Below are 15,396 nucleotides of genomic sequence, written 5' to 3' on the forward strand. Positions count from 1 at the left end.
GCAAATAAATTCTTAAAAAATCCTACAAATGTGATTTTCAAGATTTTTTTTCTTCTCATTTTGTCTGTCATAGTTGAAGTGTACCTATGATGAAAATTACAGGCCTCTCATCTTTTTAAGTGGGAGAACATGCACAATTGGTGGCTGACTAAATACTTTTTTGCCCCACTGTATGTTAATTTTCCCTGGGCTTGATCCGTTCTTCAAAAGGAGGGTGAATGGGGTCCAGTATCAACCCCAATCACAAGACACAGTAACACACACACAGTCACATAACAAAACAGTCATAGCATATTATCAAATATCATTTAATCATTCATTTATCTATTTACAGCAAAAAGAGAAACAGTCATTGTTTTCAAAGTAAAAATCACATATTACAGACAAGCACTGAATGAACATCCATGGGCAGTCAAGAACATGACAAACACAGGAAATGGCCCTCGATTCACGTCTGTCACTACCTCTCCACCACCACTGACCGGCTCTGTCTTGTCTTTCTGAACATGAGATCGTAACACATTTGGTCTGGAGGAGTGAATGAACACCTACTGTTGTCCTGCCTGCTGCAATTTTAGACAATCATTTTTGTACTCAACAATGACAACCAGACCAGTGTTCCTACACTGCTGTAGTTCACTAGATCACAGTTTAATCTTCTACTGCTCCCCATACATTCACCCCAATAGGATAACAGTCAGTAAAACATGCTCTCTGCCAGTCAAGAGTCAGTACACTCCCACAGCCCACACAGGTAGTTATGTCATGGTTCTCCAATAGTTGAGCCTCTCACTGGCTCTCGGTAGCTGTAGATACATATTTGAGGCTTGTTTGATGGTTCTATGACAGTTCTGTGATAGTTCCGAGTCGTGTCTCTTTGACCCTCAGAACATCTAGATCGTCGTGTGAGGGTTATCTGATGGTCCGGTCATGGTTCTGAGTTGTCTCTGTCTGGCCTTTAGATGAGCTGTAGACTGTCTACAGAGATGGAGTCCATCCTCAGACTGCTCTCCAGGGCTGTGTGGTAGATCTCTATAGCCTCAGCCAGGGGTAGGGTTCCTCCCTCACTGGTCTCTATGATGGCGATGGTCTCCCCAAACTCATTACACATGATGGTGGGAGTACCCTGAGTCTGGATAGAAAAGGAAGCATTGTATGGAGGATGTGAGAGAAAAACATATGTGAACAACATATTTTGACAATTTTACAGACTAACACACCTTCAGAGGCCGCACACAGACCCCGTCAGCCCCTCGCCCTCACCTGCTGTTGGGTCGACGTCTGTATGTGGAACAGCTGAGGCTGCCCATTGGCCAGTTCCACCTGGGATGCCTCCACTAGCGCCACGGCGGCGCTGGTCTCCATGGCAACCTGTGCTGCGGCCGCCTCCTCCTGCCTCTGCTGGCGTGCGTGGGTCTTCCTGTGGTTCCGCAGGTTGGAGAAGGACTTGAAGGCCTTGCCGCACACCAGACAGGCGTGGGGGCGCTCCCCCGTGTGCGTCCGCCGGTGCTCCGCCAGGTGCATGCTCTGGACAAAGCCCTTGTCACATATTTCGCAGCGGAACGGCCGCTCCCCTGTGTGTGTGCGCAGGTGCTCTCGCAGGTGCGTGTTCTGACGGAAGCGCTTGCCACACAGGTTGCAGGGGAAGGGGCGCTCTCCTGTGTGGATGCGCTGATGCAAGGTCACGCCAGAGGAGGAGACAAACAGCTTACCGCAGGTTAGGCACTGGTGGGATTTACCCCTGGCCACTGCACCACCACAGGACCGACCAGGAACCAGGCCGTGGCTCAGCTGATGCAGACGCCAGTTGGCTGCAGAGTTGAGCTTCTTCCCACACACAGTGCAGTCCAGGCCCCCTCTCATGATGCTGGTGGTCCCGGTGTCTTCTGAGGTGGAGGGCTCTGAGAGGGGCTCCCCGTCAGGGTACACTTGGGGCTGGCTCTCTAACCCACTCTCTCTGTCTGCCTGGGCCTCAGTGGGGTGGACCTCCTGACAGTGGTGGTCTCTCTTCCTCCTGTGCAGGAAGCCAGCCTGGCATTGGGGGCAGGAGAACGGGGCCGGGGCCCCCGGGTGAACAGTGTAGCGGTGGGCGGCTAGCTTGGCCGGCCGTACGAAGGTGGCGGGGCAGTCCGGGCAGGGCCAGGGAGGGAGGTTGGCATGGAGTAGGCGGTGCTGCCGGAGGTTGGATGACTGGGTGAATGTCCGGTGGCAGATGTCGCAGCGGTAGGGGCGCACGCCAGAGTGCGTGAGGTTGTGGCGAGACAGGTTGGCCAGGGACGAGAAGGTTTTTCCGCAGTCTGAGCACTGGAAGGGCCGCTCGCCGGTGTGTGTGCGCAGGTGGTTGCGTAGGTGCATCTGCTTCTTGAAGGTCTTGGTGCACACGGAGCACTTGAAGTGTCGCTCGGAGACGTGGGCCGTATGGCGGTGTTTGACCAAGCGGAGCAGGGAGGGGAAAGCTTCAGGGCAGGAGGGGCAGGGGAACGCTCCCCGGGGGCCAGCTGGACCAGAGGGGTTAGGGTCAGTAGAGGAACCAGGATCAGCAGTATGTTCTCCCGGTTGGGACTCTCCACTGCCCCCTGGTGTCCCCTCCACATCCACCCCGTTCTCCTTTCCTCCCTCTGCCCTGTTCAGGGAGCTGGAGGCAGTGTCCTCCCCCGACTCGCCTATCTCCATCTCAGCCTCAGTAAGGGGGGCCATCAGGTTCTCCTCGTCCCCCTCCATGGGGCTGCCCTCACCCCTCTCCCTCAGGGCCCGGGCTCTCTGAAGGATGGACAGGGCTGACAGGGACATCCTCCTGGGGGCCGCTGGGACCTGCACAGGACATCGTCAAAACACATACTCATACATTGACCGGTATGGGACTGAATTTAACTAGAGAAACAAAACATCTGCATACATTTCTCATTGATGAATTGCGCAAAACATTTCTCAAGTTAGAATTTGGAACTATAAGAACAATATTACCATTTTTAAAAAGAAAACGTGGTTACCAGGACGACGGGGGTAGGTGTAGTGGTGGCTGCTTTGGTGGTGTGTGTTCTACGGTGGTACAGGAACTTGGTCATATTGGTGAAGGTCTTGGCACAGTGCTCACACCTGTGGAGCGGCTCTGCTGTGTGAGACTTCCTACAGGACGGAGTGAGGGATGATGTGAGGGATGAAGAGAGAAGTAGGGAGAGGCGGATATAAAAAGAGAAGAGAAGATTTGTCTCAGAGCCTTCAATAGAATAGCATTCAAAAAGCAATAGACAGGAAAACATTGGGGATTGTGATGGTTCATGATGTGAACATGATGTCTTGTCAGGCACCTACCTGTGTATGATGAGGGTCATCTCTGTGTTGAAGCCGTGACCACAGTCCACACACAGATACCGAGCCTCCCCGGAGTGAGAGCGCATGTGTGTCTGCAGTGACATCGCCTTCTTAAACACCTTGTCGCACTCCCGGCACTCGTATGTGCCATGCTCGTGCACGCGCCTGTGTGCCGCCAGCCGATTGGCTGATGTGAAGGTACGCTGGCATTGGCTGCAGTGCAGGCATAGGGGTGTGTTTCTAGATCTTTTAGCCAGGGCGCGTCTCCCTGTTCCCTTCCCCCTCTCCTCTGCCACCCTCCCCCCATTCTCCTCCTCTCTCTCCTCCTCCCTCCCTCTGTCCTCCTCGTATCCCATCATCACCCCGTCCTCACCACTCTCCTTCTCCTGGGCCAGGAAGTGCTCCCCCTGGTGTTGCAGGAAGTCCTCTGGGGTCTGGAAGAGGAGGGCACACTCGGAGCACTCATAGGGGTGGAAGATCACCACCTCCCCCTGCTGCTCTTTCTCCTCCCGGACAGCAGACAGCGCCACCTCCAGTCTCTGGAGGCCGTTCTCTGGAACCCCTAGCTTTCCTACCGAGCCCACCCCTAGAGGAGTGAGCAGAGGGGGCAGCAGCTTGGCGCGCCGTAGCCCGGGGGTACTGGATCCATCGGCCAGGGCCTGGGCACTGCAGATCTGGAGACGCATGGTGGCCGAGCCGGGAAGGGGGGAGACGGGGGGTGGGAAGGTGGCCCGGGAGGGGGTCGAGGGCTGGGGGGCAGACTGATGTTGTTGTTGTTGGGCCAGGACCTGAGAGGGGGGCACAGACATGATCATGTTTGAGTGAGAATAACTGGTTACTGGTTTTAAAAAGCTTTTTGACATGAAGTGTGTACAGTACCTGTGCTAAGATCTCCCCAGCTTGTTGTTCACTCAAGACAAAGTTCTGAACACTGACCAAGGGTGTCACAGTACCATCGGGCTGCAACACATACTCCTGGGAGAGAGATGAGGGGGGAGGAAGTTTGAGCCAAGAAAGGAAACACCTAATTCTGCCTGTCTGCTTTTGCGCAAAAGAACGCCAGCCTGTAAGCCATTTGATGAAGGGTTTTCTGATGAAATGTGTTGGTATTTAATACTCACAGTCTCTGTGGCACTGTGTGTGCTGCTCTTGCTGTGGGTCTGTCTGTGGGCCAGCCACACCTCTGGAGAGTCAAACAGGGCCAGGCAGTCTAGACACTGGTACTGGACAGGCCCCGACACCTGGCCCTCTGTCCCTGCCTCGTCTGTCTCTAACACCTCACACAGTTCTGGGGAACACAACACAACGTTCAGCAGGCGAGTCTCGCTATCTAGCCCCTCTACATTCAAACAACCTCTGCCTTTCATCCTTGAAACAAACCACCACCTTCAACCCCCCTCCTCAAGACACATATCCACCCTTTCCTGTCCTCCACCATCCCCTCCCTCTCACCATGGTCCTCTGTCTCCAACCCTGCCTCTCTCATGTGCAGCTCCTGGTGCAGTAGCAGTTCATCTGGGTTCCTGAGGAGGGCACCACACTCCAGGCACTGATACTGGCTGTCCCCGTACTCTGAGATGCCCTGGATGGCCATGGCCTCCCCCTCTTCTCCCTCCTGCCCTGTGTGGATCTGCTGGTGCATCAGCACTTCTTCTAGGGTGTTGAAGAGCTGGTGGCACTCGCTGCACATGTACTGGTGCTGCACGTCGTACATGCCCTCTGGGTCCTCCTGCTGGTCATCCATGACTACTGCAAGGCGGTTTTTTAGGACCGTGTGTGTTGGTCAGCACAATTCAAAGAATGATAAAAAGGCTCCTGTCCTGGTCTGAGTTACAGCTCTGTGTTACGATCTTGATACAAGTGTGCCTCGATTGTTGAACTGAAGACTGATGTCTGTTAGTGAGCAAACAGTGTGTTGTGAGTTTTAGGGCTTGAACCAGTAACAATGATTTGTAAAGTAGCTAGCCTCTTTCCTCAGGTCTCTCACTATGATGTTCTGTGATGTCAGGACAACAGGGAGGGAGCCTGAAAAAAAGCAAAATACGGTAGTCTGTCAGCTATTTGGTAACACCTGTCCCAATCCCCAACTGGCCCATAGACATTATTTTAGTTTACAATGATGTAGGTCATTTCCATGTAAAAGGAGCCATGAGCACCAACATGTGATGTTGATAGGCGCATATCTCAATGTGGCCCTCATACAATCATGGCCACCTAATCATCCCCAGCTTCCAACTGGCTCACTCATCGCCCCTCTTCTCCCCTGTAACAAATCCCAGGTCGTTGCTGTAAATGAGAATGTGTTCTCAGTCATCTAAGGGTTAAATAAATACAATTAAAATGAATAACAAAAAATATATCAAAATGAGTGTCAAATGAAGTCATAGATAAATGTTTCTAGTAATTGCTTCGTTTTCTGGTCAAAAGGATGGAAAGAGGTCTTAGATTTACCAGATAAGCCTTATTAAAAAAGCGATTAGAAAGACATCAAAACACAATCATGTTGAAGTAATATTTAGGTAAACAACAAATAATTTCTCCAAAACTAAAATGTAGGTTGCCTTCTTAAAACACTGCCTTGTGCCTTGTAATTCCGTTACCAAAAACCACATATCTTTAAGATGACAATGAAAGTTCACAGAAGCAACAAGGTAGACCTACCAATTAGTTTGGGTTTTTTACAGTTTCTGAATAATTTAGTGATTATAACTCGTTGGTAAATTGGTAACATAATTACAGAAAAAACAGTAACGGAATTACAGCAATTGAATTGAACACAATGAGAAATCAAATCATAATGTCCTCCCTTCCACTGGCATACTGTTATGTTCAGCTCATAACTGTTTGTCTCTTTCTGTTGTCTGGTGGTCAACGCGAGAGTGTGAAAACAGTCTGGACAACCTCTCCCTCTTCTCTCTCTAGTTAATATCACCTCTCCCGGTTCTTACTGATGACTACCCAAGAGCCCCCTCTCTTTCCATTTACTAAAACTGTAACCAGCATCCACACCCACTGAGCACCGGAAGTCCATGGACGTTGAAATGTAGTTGAAATGTCAACGTCCACATACGTCATTTTGGGGGCCAGTGATTTGACCCAAACACAGACGTCCATGATTGGTGACCGGACCAAATCTGAACCAATCATAAACGTCTATGTTTCACAAGTTTGGACATTACAATAGAGTACAGTACATTACTGTGCTCTATTGTAATGTCCAAACTTGTGAAACAAAGACGTTTATGATTGGTTCAGATTTGGTCTTGTTTGTGGGCGGAGCTCATTCGAATAATAGTCAGTGTGTAGAATGATACCCATATATGCAAAGGATGATATTGCATATTTATACCTTTGTGTACCTATTCAGGATGAATCATATAAAGAAAATGACATTCATATTAGAGGTCGACCGATTAAATCGGAATGGACGATTAATTAGGGCCGATTTCAAGTTTTCATAACAATCGGAAATCGGTATTTTTGGATGCCGATTTTTATTTTATTTTTTACAACTTTATTTGACGAGGCAAGTCAGTTAAGAACCTCTAGTGACTCCCCATCCCGCACGAGGGAGCGTAATCATCGACTGACTCTAATTAGCATAACACAACGGACATAAATATTCCTAGAAAATATTGCTATTCATGAAAATCACAAGTGAAATATATTGAGACACAGTTTAGCCTTTTGTTAATCACCCTGTCATCTCAGATTTTCAAAATATGCTTTACAGCCAAAGCTAGACAAGCATTTGTGTAAGTTTATCGATAGCCTAGCATAGCATTTTGTCCAGCTAGCAGCAGGTAACTTGGTCACAGAAATCAGAAAAGCAATCAAATTAAATCGTTTACCTTTGATGAGCTTCGGATGTTTTCACTCACGAGACTCCCAGTTAGATAGCCAATGTTCCTTTTTTCAAAACATAATATTTTTGTAGGCGAAATAGCTCCGTTTGTTCTTCACGTTTGGCTGAGAAATCGGCCGGAAATTGCAGTCACGAAAAATATTCCAAATTAGCTCCATAATATCGACAGAAACATGGCAAACATTGTTTATAATAAATCCTCAAGGTGTTTTTCAAATATCTATTCGATAATATATCCACCGGGACAATTAGCTTTATTCCAATCGGTCCTACCTCTGTATTTTACGCGAGAATCTCTCTGGGAGCATCAGGTGACCACTTGCGCAATGTAGCCACTTACGGGTATTCTTCAACATAAATTCATAAAACTACGTCACAATGCTGTAGACACCTTGGGGAATACGGAGAAAAAGTAATCTGGTTGATAGCCCATTCACTGCTCAATAGGGACGCATTGGAACGCAGCGCTTTCAAAACATGAGGCACTTCCAGATTGGATTTTTCTCAGGCTTTCGCCTGCAACATCAGTTCTGTTATACTCACAGACAATATCTTTACAGTTTTGGAAACTTTAGAGTGTTTTCTATCCTAAGCTGTCAAGTATATGCATATTCTAGCATCTTGTCCTGACAAAATATCCTGTTTACTACGGGCACAAAAATGAAAATACTGCCCCCTAGTCACAAAAGGATTTATTAAGAACACATTCTTATTTTCAATGACGGCCTAGGAACGGTGGGTTAACTGCCTTGTTCAGGGGCAGAACGACAGATTTGAACCTTGTCAGCTCAGGGATTCAATCTTGCAACCTTACGGTTAACTAGTCCAATGCTCTAACCACCTGCCTTACGAGGAGCCTGCCTGTTACGCGAATGCAGTAAGAAGCCAAGGTAAGTTGCTAGCTAGCATTAAACTTATCTTAGAAAAAAACAATCAATAATAATCACTAGCTAACTACACATGGTTGATGATATTACTAGTTTATCTAGCGTGTCCTGCGTTGCATATAATCAATGCGGTGCGCATTCACGAAAAAGCACTGTCGTTGCTCCAACATGTACCTAACCATAAACATCAATGCCTTTCTTAAAATCAATACACAGAAGTATATATTTTTAAACCTGCATATTTAGCTAAAAGAAAGGTTAACAAGCAATATTAACCAGGTGAAATTGTGTCACTTCTCTTGCATTCATTGCACACAGAGTCAGTGTATATGCAACAGTTTGGGCCGCCTGGCTCATTGCGAACTAATTTGTCCGAAAGGTTGTGCAATGTAACAGCAATATTTACACTTATGGATTAGATAAAATACAGAACGGTTCCGTATTTCACTGAAAGAATAAATGTTTTGTTTACGAAATTATAGTTTCCAGATTCGACCATATTACTGACCTAAGGCTCGTATTTGTGTGTGTTATGTTATAATTAAGTCTATTATTTAATAAAGCAGTCTGACTGAGCGATGGTAGGCACCAGCAGGCTCGTAAGAATTCATTCAAACAGAACTTTCGTGCGTTTTGCCAGCAGCTCTTCACAATGCTTCAAACATTGAGCTGTTTATGACTTCAAGCCTATCAACTCCCGAGATTAGGCTGGTGTAACCGATGTGAAATGGCTAGTTATTTAGCGGGGTGCGCGCTAATAGCGTTTCAAACGTCACTCGCTCTGAGACTTGGAGTAGTTGTTCCCCTTGCTCTGCATGGGTAACGCGGCTTCGAGGGTGGCTGTTGTCAATGTGTTCCTGGTTCGAGCCCAGGTAGAGGCGAGGAGAGGGATGGAAGCTATACTGTTACACTGGCAATACTAAAGTGCCTATAAGAACATCCAATAGTCAAAGGTATATGAAATACAAATCGTAGAGAGAAATAGTCCTTTCATTCCTATAATAACTGCAACCTAAAACTTCTTACCTGTGAATATTGAAGACTCATGTTAAAAGTAACCACCAGCTTTCATATGTTCTCATGTTCTGAGCAAGGAACTGAAACGTTAGCTTTCTTACATGGCACATATTGCACTTTTACTTTCTTCTCCAACACTTTCTTTTTGCATTATTTAAACCAAATTGAACATGTTTCATTATTTATTTGAGGCTAAATTGATTTTATTGATGTATTATATTAAGTATCATATTAAAATAAGTGTTCATTCAGTATTGTTGTAATTGTCATTTTTACAAATAAATAAAATTAAAATAAATATAAAAAAATTGTCAGATTAATCGGTATTGGCTTTTTTTGGTCCTCCAATAATCGGTATCGGCGTTGAAAAATCATAGTCATCGACCTCTAATTCATATCCATAAATTATGCATTTCTGTGTAGTACATATCAGGGACCGATGATGTAATTTCGTTACCGTAATTCTGTTACTTCACTTACTGTAGTTCAATAACCAAAATAGATTTTCTGTAATTCTGTTAACGAACTTTGCATCTACACTCGTTCCAGTAAATGTTTTTGTTTAGCATACATTTTAAAGTGAAAAATTTGAGTCTCAGCGTAATTCCGTTAACATGGAATTGCCCTGTAGCTATTGCATGGTTCCATAAAATCGTCATAGAAAATAGAGCTGATAGCTAGCTACACGCTAATTAGAAGCTGCAATAAGCGGCAGAAGCTAACTGCATGTAGGCGGGATGTGTTAATAGTTAACAGGGACGTGTATTATTAGATTAATTTTTTCTACTCAAATATGGCATATAATTCATGACATTTAGTTTATACAAGTTTATACAAGTCACAGTGCTGCATGATAGCTTGTAACATTGCTTCCTGTGTGTTATCATTCATGTGGCGAGCTGTTGGCGGCGCTCTCTCCGATATCCGAGACCTCTTCGGAGGCACCGCTGTCTCCTGACTGTGGTTCCCCGGCTCAAGGCGGTCGTCAGGCGGCGCTATGCACTTTTCCCCGCAGGTCTCCGGTAGACACGACAGGCCCTTCCTTCCCCTCCCGTTCAAAGAATCTTACCTCTCATCTACTGTCGTTGGACAATCCCTCGTGAGGTAGTCACAAAGCTCCGCAGAAGCAACAATGCACTCTCCGTTCCGGCTATAAGTGAATTAATGCACTGATTTGACAGTACGCATTTCAAATCGTGAATCGTCTGGCAGAGAAACATTTCGGTGCAAGAAAAACATCGTTTGTCCTCGGATCATCCCCCTGTTGTCGGCACGCTCTGCTGCCTTGCGCTCTGGCCTTGTGACTTAGGAAGGAAGTGATTGGATACATTCCCTGTCAGTCATCAAGCGGTCTTTAGGGCATTTTCACAAAAAACGTACTGTTTATTTGCGGTAGTGGGAGTTTACTGTCGCCATGTCGGTATGGTTTGTCATTTTTTTTAAAAATGTTATCTACTTTAGACCTGTTTTACATTTTTTTTAAAACCGCGCTCATCTGATCCTGTTTGTTTAAACTTTAAATAATGGAAACGTTGAATAATGGATCATTGTTATGCTATATTAATATCACCATAATGAGAATATGTACAGTGTTTGCTAACCCTGCAATCTGAAACAACAATAAAATGACTTCTATAACTTGTTCTTGAATTGCCACAGGCTGACACTCACCTCTACTCCAACTTCTTAGCTGTCTGAATGAAGACTAGAGTGGCTAAAGGTGCTTGCCCACCAGGCAGTGAGAAGAATCCACTCTCCATTCTTCTGGTGATAACATCATGTGAACCTGCTATATTTTTTGATTTTCAAATCTCTTTTTATGCCAAGATGGTCAACTTGGTCTGCTATTTTCTCTATCTTTGTGTGTATGTCTGTCTCTTGATTGAAATGTATTTATGCTATTGTTGAGCCCCATCTCTACGTCAGTGGTTCACAACCAAGGGTAATATTCCGTTTATGATACAGTAACCAAAAAAGGTTGGGAAGCACTGCTCTACATTTTCAACTCCTTAATGCCTAGTTAAAAATATATATATATATTTAAATGCAAATTACATTTTAGACCAGTCATTTCTTCACTCATCATTCATTGGGGAGCATTACAAATGGTCAAGACAAGCACAATAAGAAGCACTATGAATAAGCTGTCTTTGGTGTGTATTTTCTATTAGAAGACGAAATATATTATCTTTATTTGTATACTTCTACCGTTTGTAACCACTAAGCTCCACAAGTGCACTTTGGGGTGTAATCATTAGTCCAAACAGTTGCAAACTGTTGCATGTTGCAACGAAGCGACAGTTTCTATTGGCCAAATTCAGGTAGGCTCCGCCCTGTGTCGTTCCGTTGTTTTCGTGAAAGAAACGTTTGCAACAGAATTGGTGTAATGGATACACCCCAGTTGGATCTACCATCAAAACTTCGTTACCCATGAAGCAGTGCTATCAGCCAGCGCGTTGCTGTGCGTCAAGTCCAACCACTGTGCCAAGCGAAGAAGAAAGGGGGAGACGTACAAGCTAGCTAAAACGATATGCTACCAATGCAGTTAAATTTGTAACGACTACTTTAGAAAGGATAGGTCAACTCTGTGCCTGCTTGGCTTTAAATCGCAACAGACTTTTCCCCTGCCCCGGCTTTAGCGCACATAGATATGAGCGGCAGCGGGCGGCCCAGGACCAGCTCGTTTGCTGAGCCTCCAGGGGCTCCCGGAGCCGTTTCAGCCGCCGCCGGATCGTCTGTTACCGGAGGGATTTCTGCAGGAAAATCTGGGGCTTCACAGGCCACAGGGAGCAGCTCGACTGGCTTCGGAAATTTGAAACTAGCCCGTGAGTATAGCTAATTGAACAAAAAAACGAAGGGATCGGGATATATATATGTGTGTACTGGTAATTTAAACGAAGTATCTAACTAAAAAAATTGATAAAACTGTCGATGTTATCATTTCTAGAAGCAAACCTAGCTAGCTGGCTAGGCTATGTATGTTTTTGTAGAAGGGATAGTGGGATCAAGCCGGGCTTTGATTGTGGCAAATCTAGCTAACGTTAACTAGAATAGCATTTGAGGCGAAACGTCTATACGATGTTAGAAACGGGGGAGAAATTGGTGAAAATAGAATGGAACCAAATGTCGGTGATATTTTTAGTTGGAAGCCAGATTGGAAACCGGGCATCAACGGTAACGTTACCTACCTAGGTGAAATCAAACGAGGTTGACCGTCGTCCTCATTTAGCTAGTTAGCCTGTAATCTTAGCTATTAGCATTGAAAGTTATGTAGCTGGTTGCTTAGTTAGCTAGCTAACGTTAGACAGGTAACTTAGCTAACAGCTATATATGCTATTTAGGGAAACGAAGTTCACATATCGTCAAATATTGGGAATTTATACGACATGGCTTAACGTGACCCTGACCAATTGGCTTTGAATTTAGCTAACTTGTTCAAGAACGATTTACGTGCTGGTTTGGTTAGCTTGTCCAAGGCAGGAATAGAATTAGCCAGCTGTGTCAAAGGTCTGTCAATGTCATTTTTATAACGTTACAAGTCCAGTTTTGTTTTGCAGTTCTTTGGTCAACCGTTTTAGATTGAGCAATAATGTGGGTGGTAAGGAACCGTTACGTATCTATCATAACAACGTATTTCCAATATGTGTTGGTCTCATCTCGTTATTGTTCAAGATCTATGATTGATTTTCCTCATATTTGCATAATTTGACACGTCCATATATTGATAGATCAAATAATCTTCATAGTTAGGCAAGTCCTATTGCTTTCCATTGAGATTTCCGCACGTTGAGGATTCTTCCAAATGGTCTCATTCGCACCAATTTTTACAGCCAGTGCAATGACAGGAATTGACTGTATGCCCAATTGTAGTTTGGATATGCAGTGTTGGCAGAATATCTACAGGGAGGGAGGTAGAGAGGGAGGTGTTGACATGGTCAGATTTAGGGAAAACCCAATCTGGAACATTGCGCCACAATGTCCATATCAAACAGAAGGTAACAAGTCAACTCTGCAATATGTCAGGAGGTGGTTGAAAGATTACCCATCAACTTGGTCTGCTCTTCTCTCTACCTTTGTGTGTATGTCTGTCTCACTGTGTAATTCTGAGGAGTCAGATCTTCAAACTGCAATGCTAACTTTTCCTAAATGTTGCTTCAGATGTATTTATGCTGTTGTTGAGCCCCTGGTTTTCTCTACATCATTGGTTTCCAACCAAGGGTACTTACTATTCAGTTGATGATACAGTAACCGAAAAAGGTTGGGAAGCACTGCTCTACATTTTCAACTCCTTAATGCCTAGTTAAATAAAAAATAAAATATTTAAAATGCAAATGACATTTTAGACCAGTCATCATTTCTTAACTCTGTTCATTGGGGAGCATTACAATTGTCAAGACAAGCACAAGAAGAAGCACTATGAATCCCTCTCTTTGGTGTGCATTTTCTATTAGCAGTTGAAATATGATTGTTATTTGTATACTTTTACCGTTTGTAACCACTAAGCTCCACAAGTGCACTTTCTGAGGTGTCATCATTAGTCCAAACAGTTGCAAACTGTTGCATGTTGCAACGAAGCGAGAGTTGGCAACACAATGTCCATGTCAAACGGACAGTAGCTAGTCTACTCTGCCATATGTCAGGAGGTGGTTGAAAGTGTACCCATATTTTGGTAAGACTTTAGGTTTAATAGGGACCCACTAACACTTTTATCAATTCAGATGTATTTGCCGCTGACATTCCTTCAGTTGAAAACCATAAACGTTTCATACCAGTTTCCAATCTGATCACTGAAGACCCGGCCTGGGTCAACCATGGCACTTCAGACTGCACTGTGAATGTGCTCAGCTCACCAATGGAACCATATGGGCTCATGTTGAAGCATCAGTGTGAAGGGATTTGACTGGAGAGATTGAGGCAGGGAGGGTGGTGGTGGTGGGGGGTGAATCATTGGAAAGATAAGCTGGAGGTGGGAGATGAAGACTGGAAACAGGTGAGTGACAGATAAATGACGAGCATATACACGGTGCTGGTCAAATGTCTTCTCAGTTCAGCAGGGTATACATGAACACCTAGCCTAATCAGCAGGTCATCAGTGGCCCAGTCTCTGTTCAGGTGTTCTAACAGTAATCCTCGGTTTTGAATGGGGTCTGATTTTGGTCTAGAATGTTGTGCCCACTGATAAGCGTTGTTCCTGGTCTGGAGGTGTCTGGACCTACCAGAAACCCCAACAAAGGTGCTGCGCTACTGTTAGGTTTCTGGAAGTAACACTGACTTGTCTAAGTGAAGTGCAAAGCCAAGATCAAGGGTTGTAAATGTCTGACAAAAAGGTGTCAGACAAGACAAGTCATAGGCAATAATTGCCACTAGGATTATCTTAGTATCCTGGGGCTGCATTTAGCGTTACTAACGTTTCTCAGCTTCCTACTGCTCTAATGTTCTCAGCTCCTATCCTGGGGACCCACATGACTGCACATATTTGTTTCAGCACTAACACACCTACACCTGATTCAACTAATAAAGGGCTTGATGGTCAGTGAATTAGTTGCATCAGGTGTGTCTATATTAGTACTGGGCCCGGTTTCCCAAAAGCATCTTAAGGCTAAGTTCACTGTTAGAACCATAGGATCCTATGCTTCGAAGATCAATTTAGGCTTAAAATGCTTTTGGGAAATTGGCCCAGGTCTGGAACAAAACTGCAGTTGTGGGCCACCAGGGCTGGAGTTGAGGAACACCATAATAAAGAGTAAGTGGCAGTGCCACTAATCTGGTTAATATTCTCGACCTCTCTCTGTCAACTTTGTAGGATACTGCAGCTCTGGCATAAATAAATGTTTGCTTGTAATGCATGGCTGTGTAATCGCTAATCCTTTTAGTGACTGTGTTCACTTGCTTTATATTTAGAAATAAGCGATGAGTTACTTGAGACTAAAGTCTGAATGTTCTGGAAATCACTTCTCTCCCTCTTACTCTTTCATTCAATCCTACTCATCAGACCTGTGTTAACTTCCTCTTTAGGAACCAAAGCACTTCCCTGACAGCTGATCTGTCTGACTGCTCATCTTTGCATTCATCATTAAAGTGACTATCATGCCACTGCTGTTTCATATTTAACACTCCCCTCTGACTCCACTCCTTAAGAAGAGGGCTACACAGACGCAAACGCTGTGAGCCACATGATTACAGATCAGATGACGTTCTCTGGTCGTATGAGACGTCAGAAGGAAGAATAGTTTAGTGAGTCATGTAAGGATCTGGTTTGGCTTAATCAATGAATCTAATGCCTACCCAGTGTGAAATCTACAACTAGCTATGATG

General features: G+C 45.0%; 2 protein-coding genes across 2 annotated transcripts in view; one reads left to right on the forward strand and one right to left on the reverse strand.

The window, feature by feature from the left end:
• Positions 1-292: 292 nt before the first annotated feature.
• LOC110509793 (zinc finger protein 574) lies at positions 293-10,431 on the reverse strand. Its single transcript, XM_021590907.2, has 8 exons — positions 10,151-10,431; positions 4,765-5,337; positions 4,434-4,600; positions 4,192-4,287; positions 3,313-4,100; positions 2,991-3,126; positions 1,264-2,811; positions 293-1,132 (listed from the first exon to the last, which is right to left on the reverse strand). The coding sequence occupies exons 2-8, from the start codon at positions 5,054-5,056 to the stop codon at positions 959-961; spliced, it is 3,201 nt and encodes a 1,066-aa protein (XP_021446582.2). The 5' UTR covers positions 5,057-5,337; positions 10,151-10,431; the 3' UTR covers positions 293-958.
• A 1,034-nt stretch (positions 10,432-11,465) lies between these two features.
• The window catches only part of LOC110509817 (glycogen synthase kinase-3 beta), a 28,460-nt gene continuing 24,529 nt past the window's right edge, over positions 11,466-15,396 (forward strand). The window contains exon 1 of the mRNA XM_036941570.1: positions 11,466-11,906. Within this exon, the coding sequence (XP_036797465.1) occupies positions 11,732-11,906 (175 nt within the window). The 5' untranslated portion in view covers positions 11,466-11,731. The remainder of the gene's footprint in view (positions 11,907-15,396) is intronic.

Source organism: Oncorhynchus mykiss, chromosome 2 (assembly GCF_013265735.2).
Source record: "Oncorhynchus mykiss isolate Arlee chromosome 2, USDA_OmykA_1.1, whole genome shotgun sequence".
Taxonomy (NCBI): domain Eukaryota; kingdom Metazoa; phylum Chordata; class Actinopteri; order Salmoniformes; family Salmonidae; genus Oncorhynchus; species Oncorhynchus mykiss.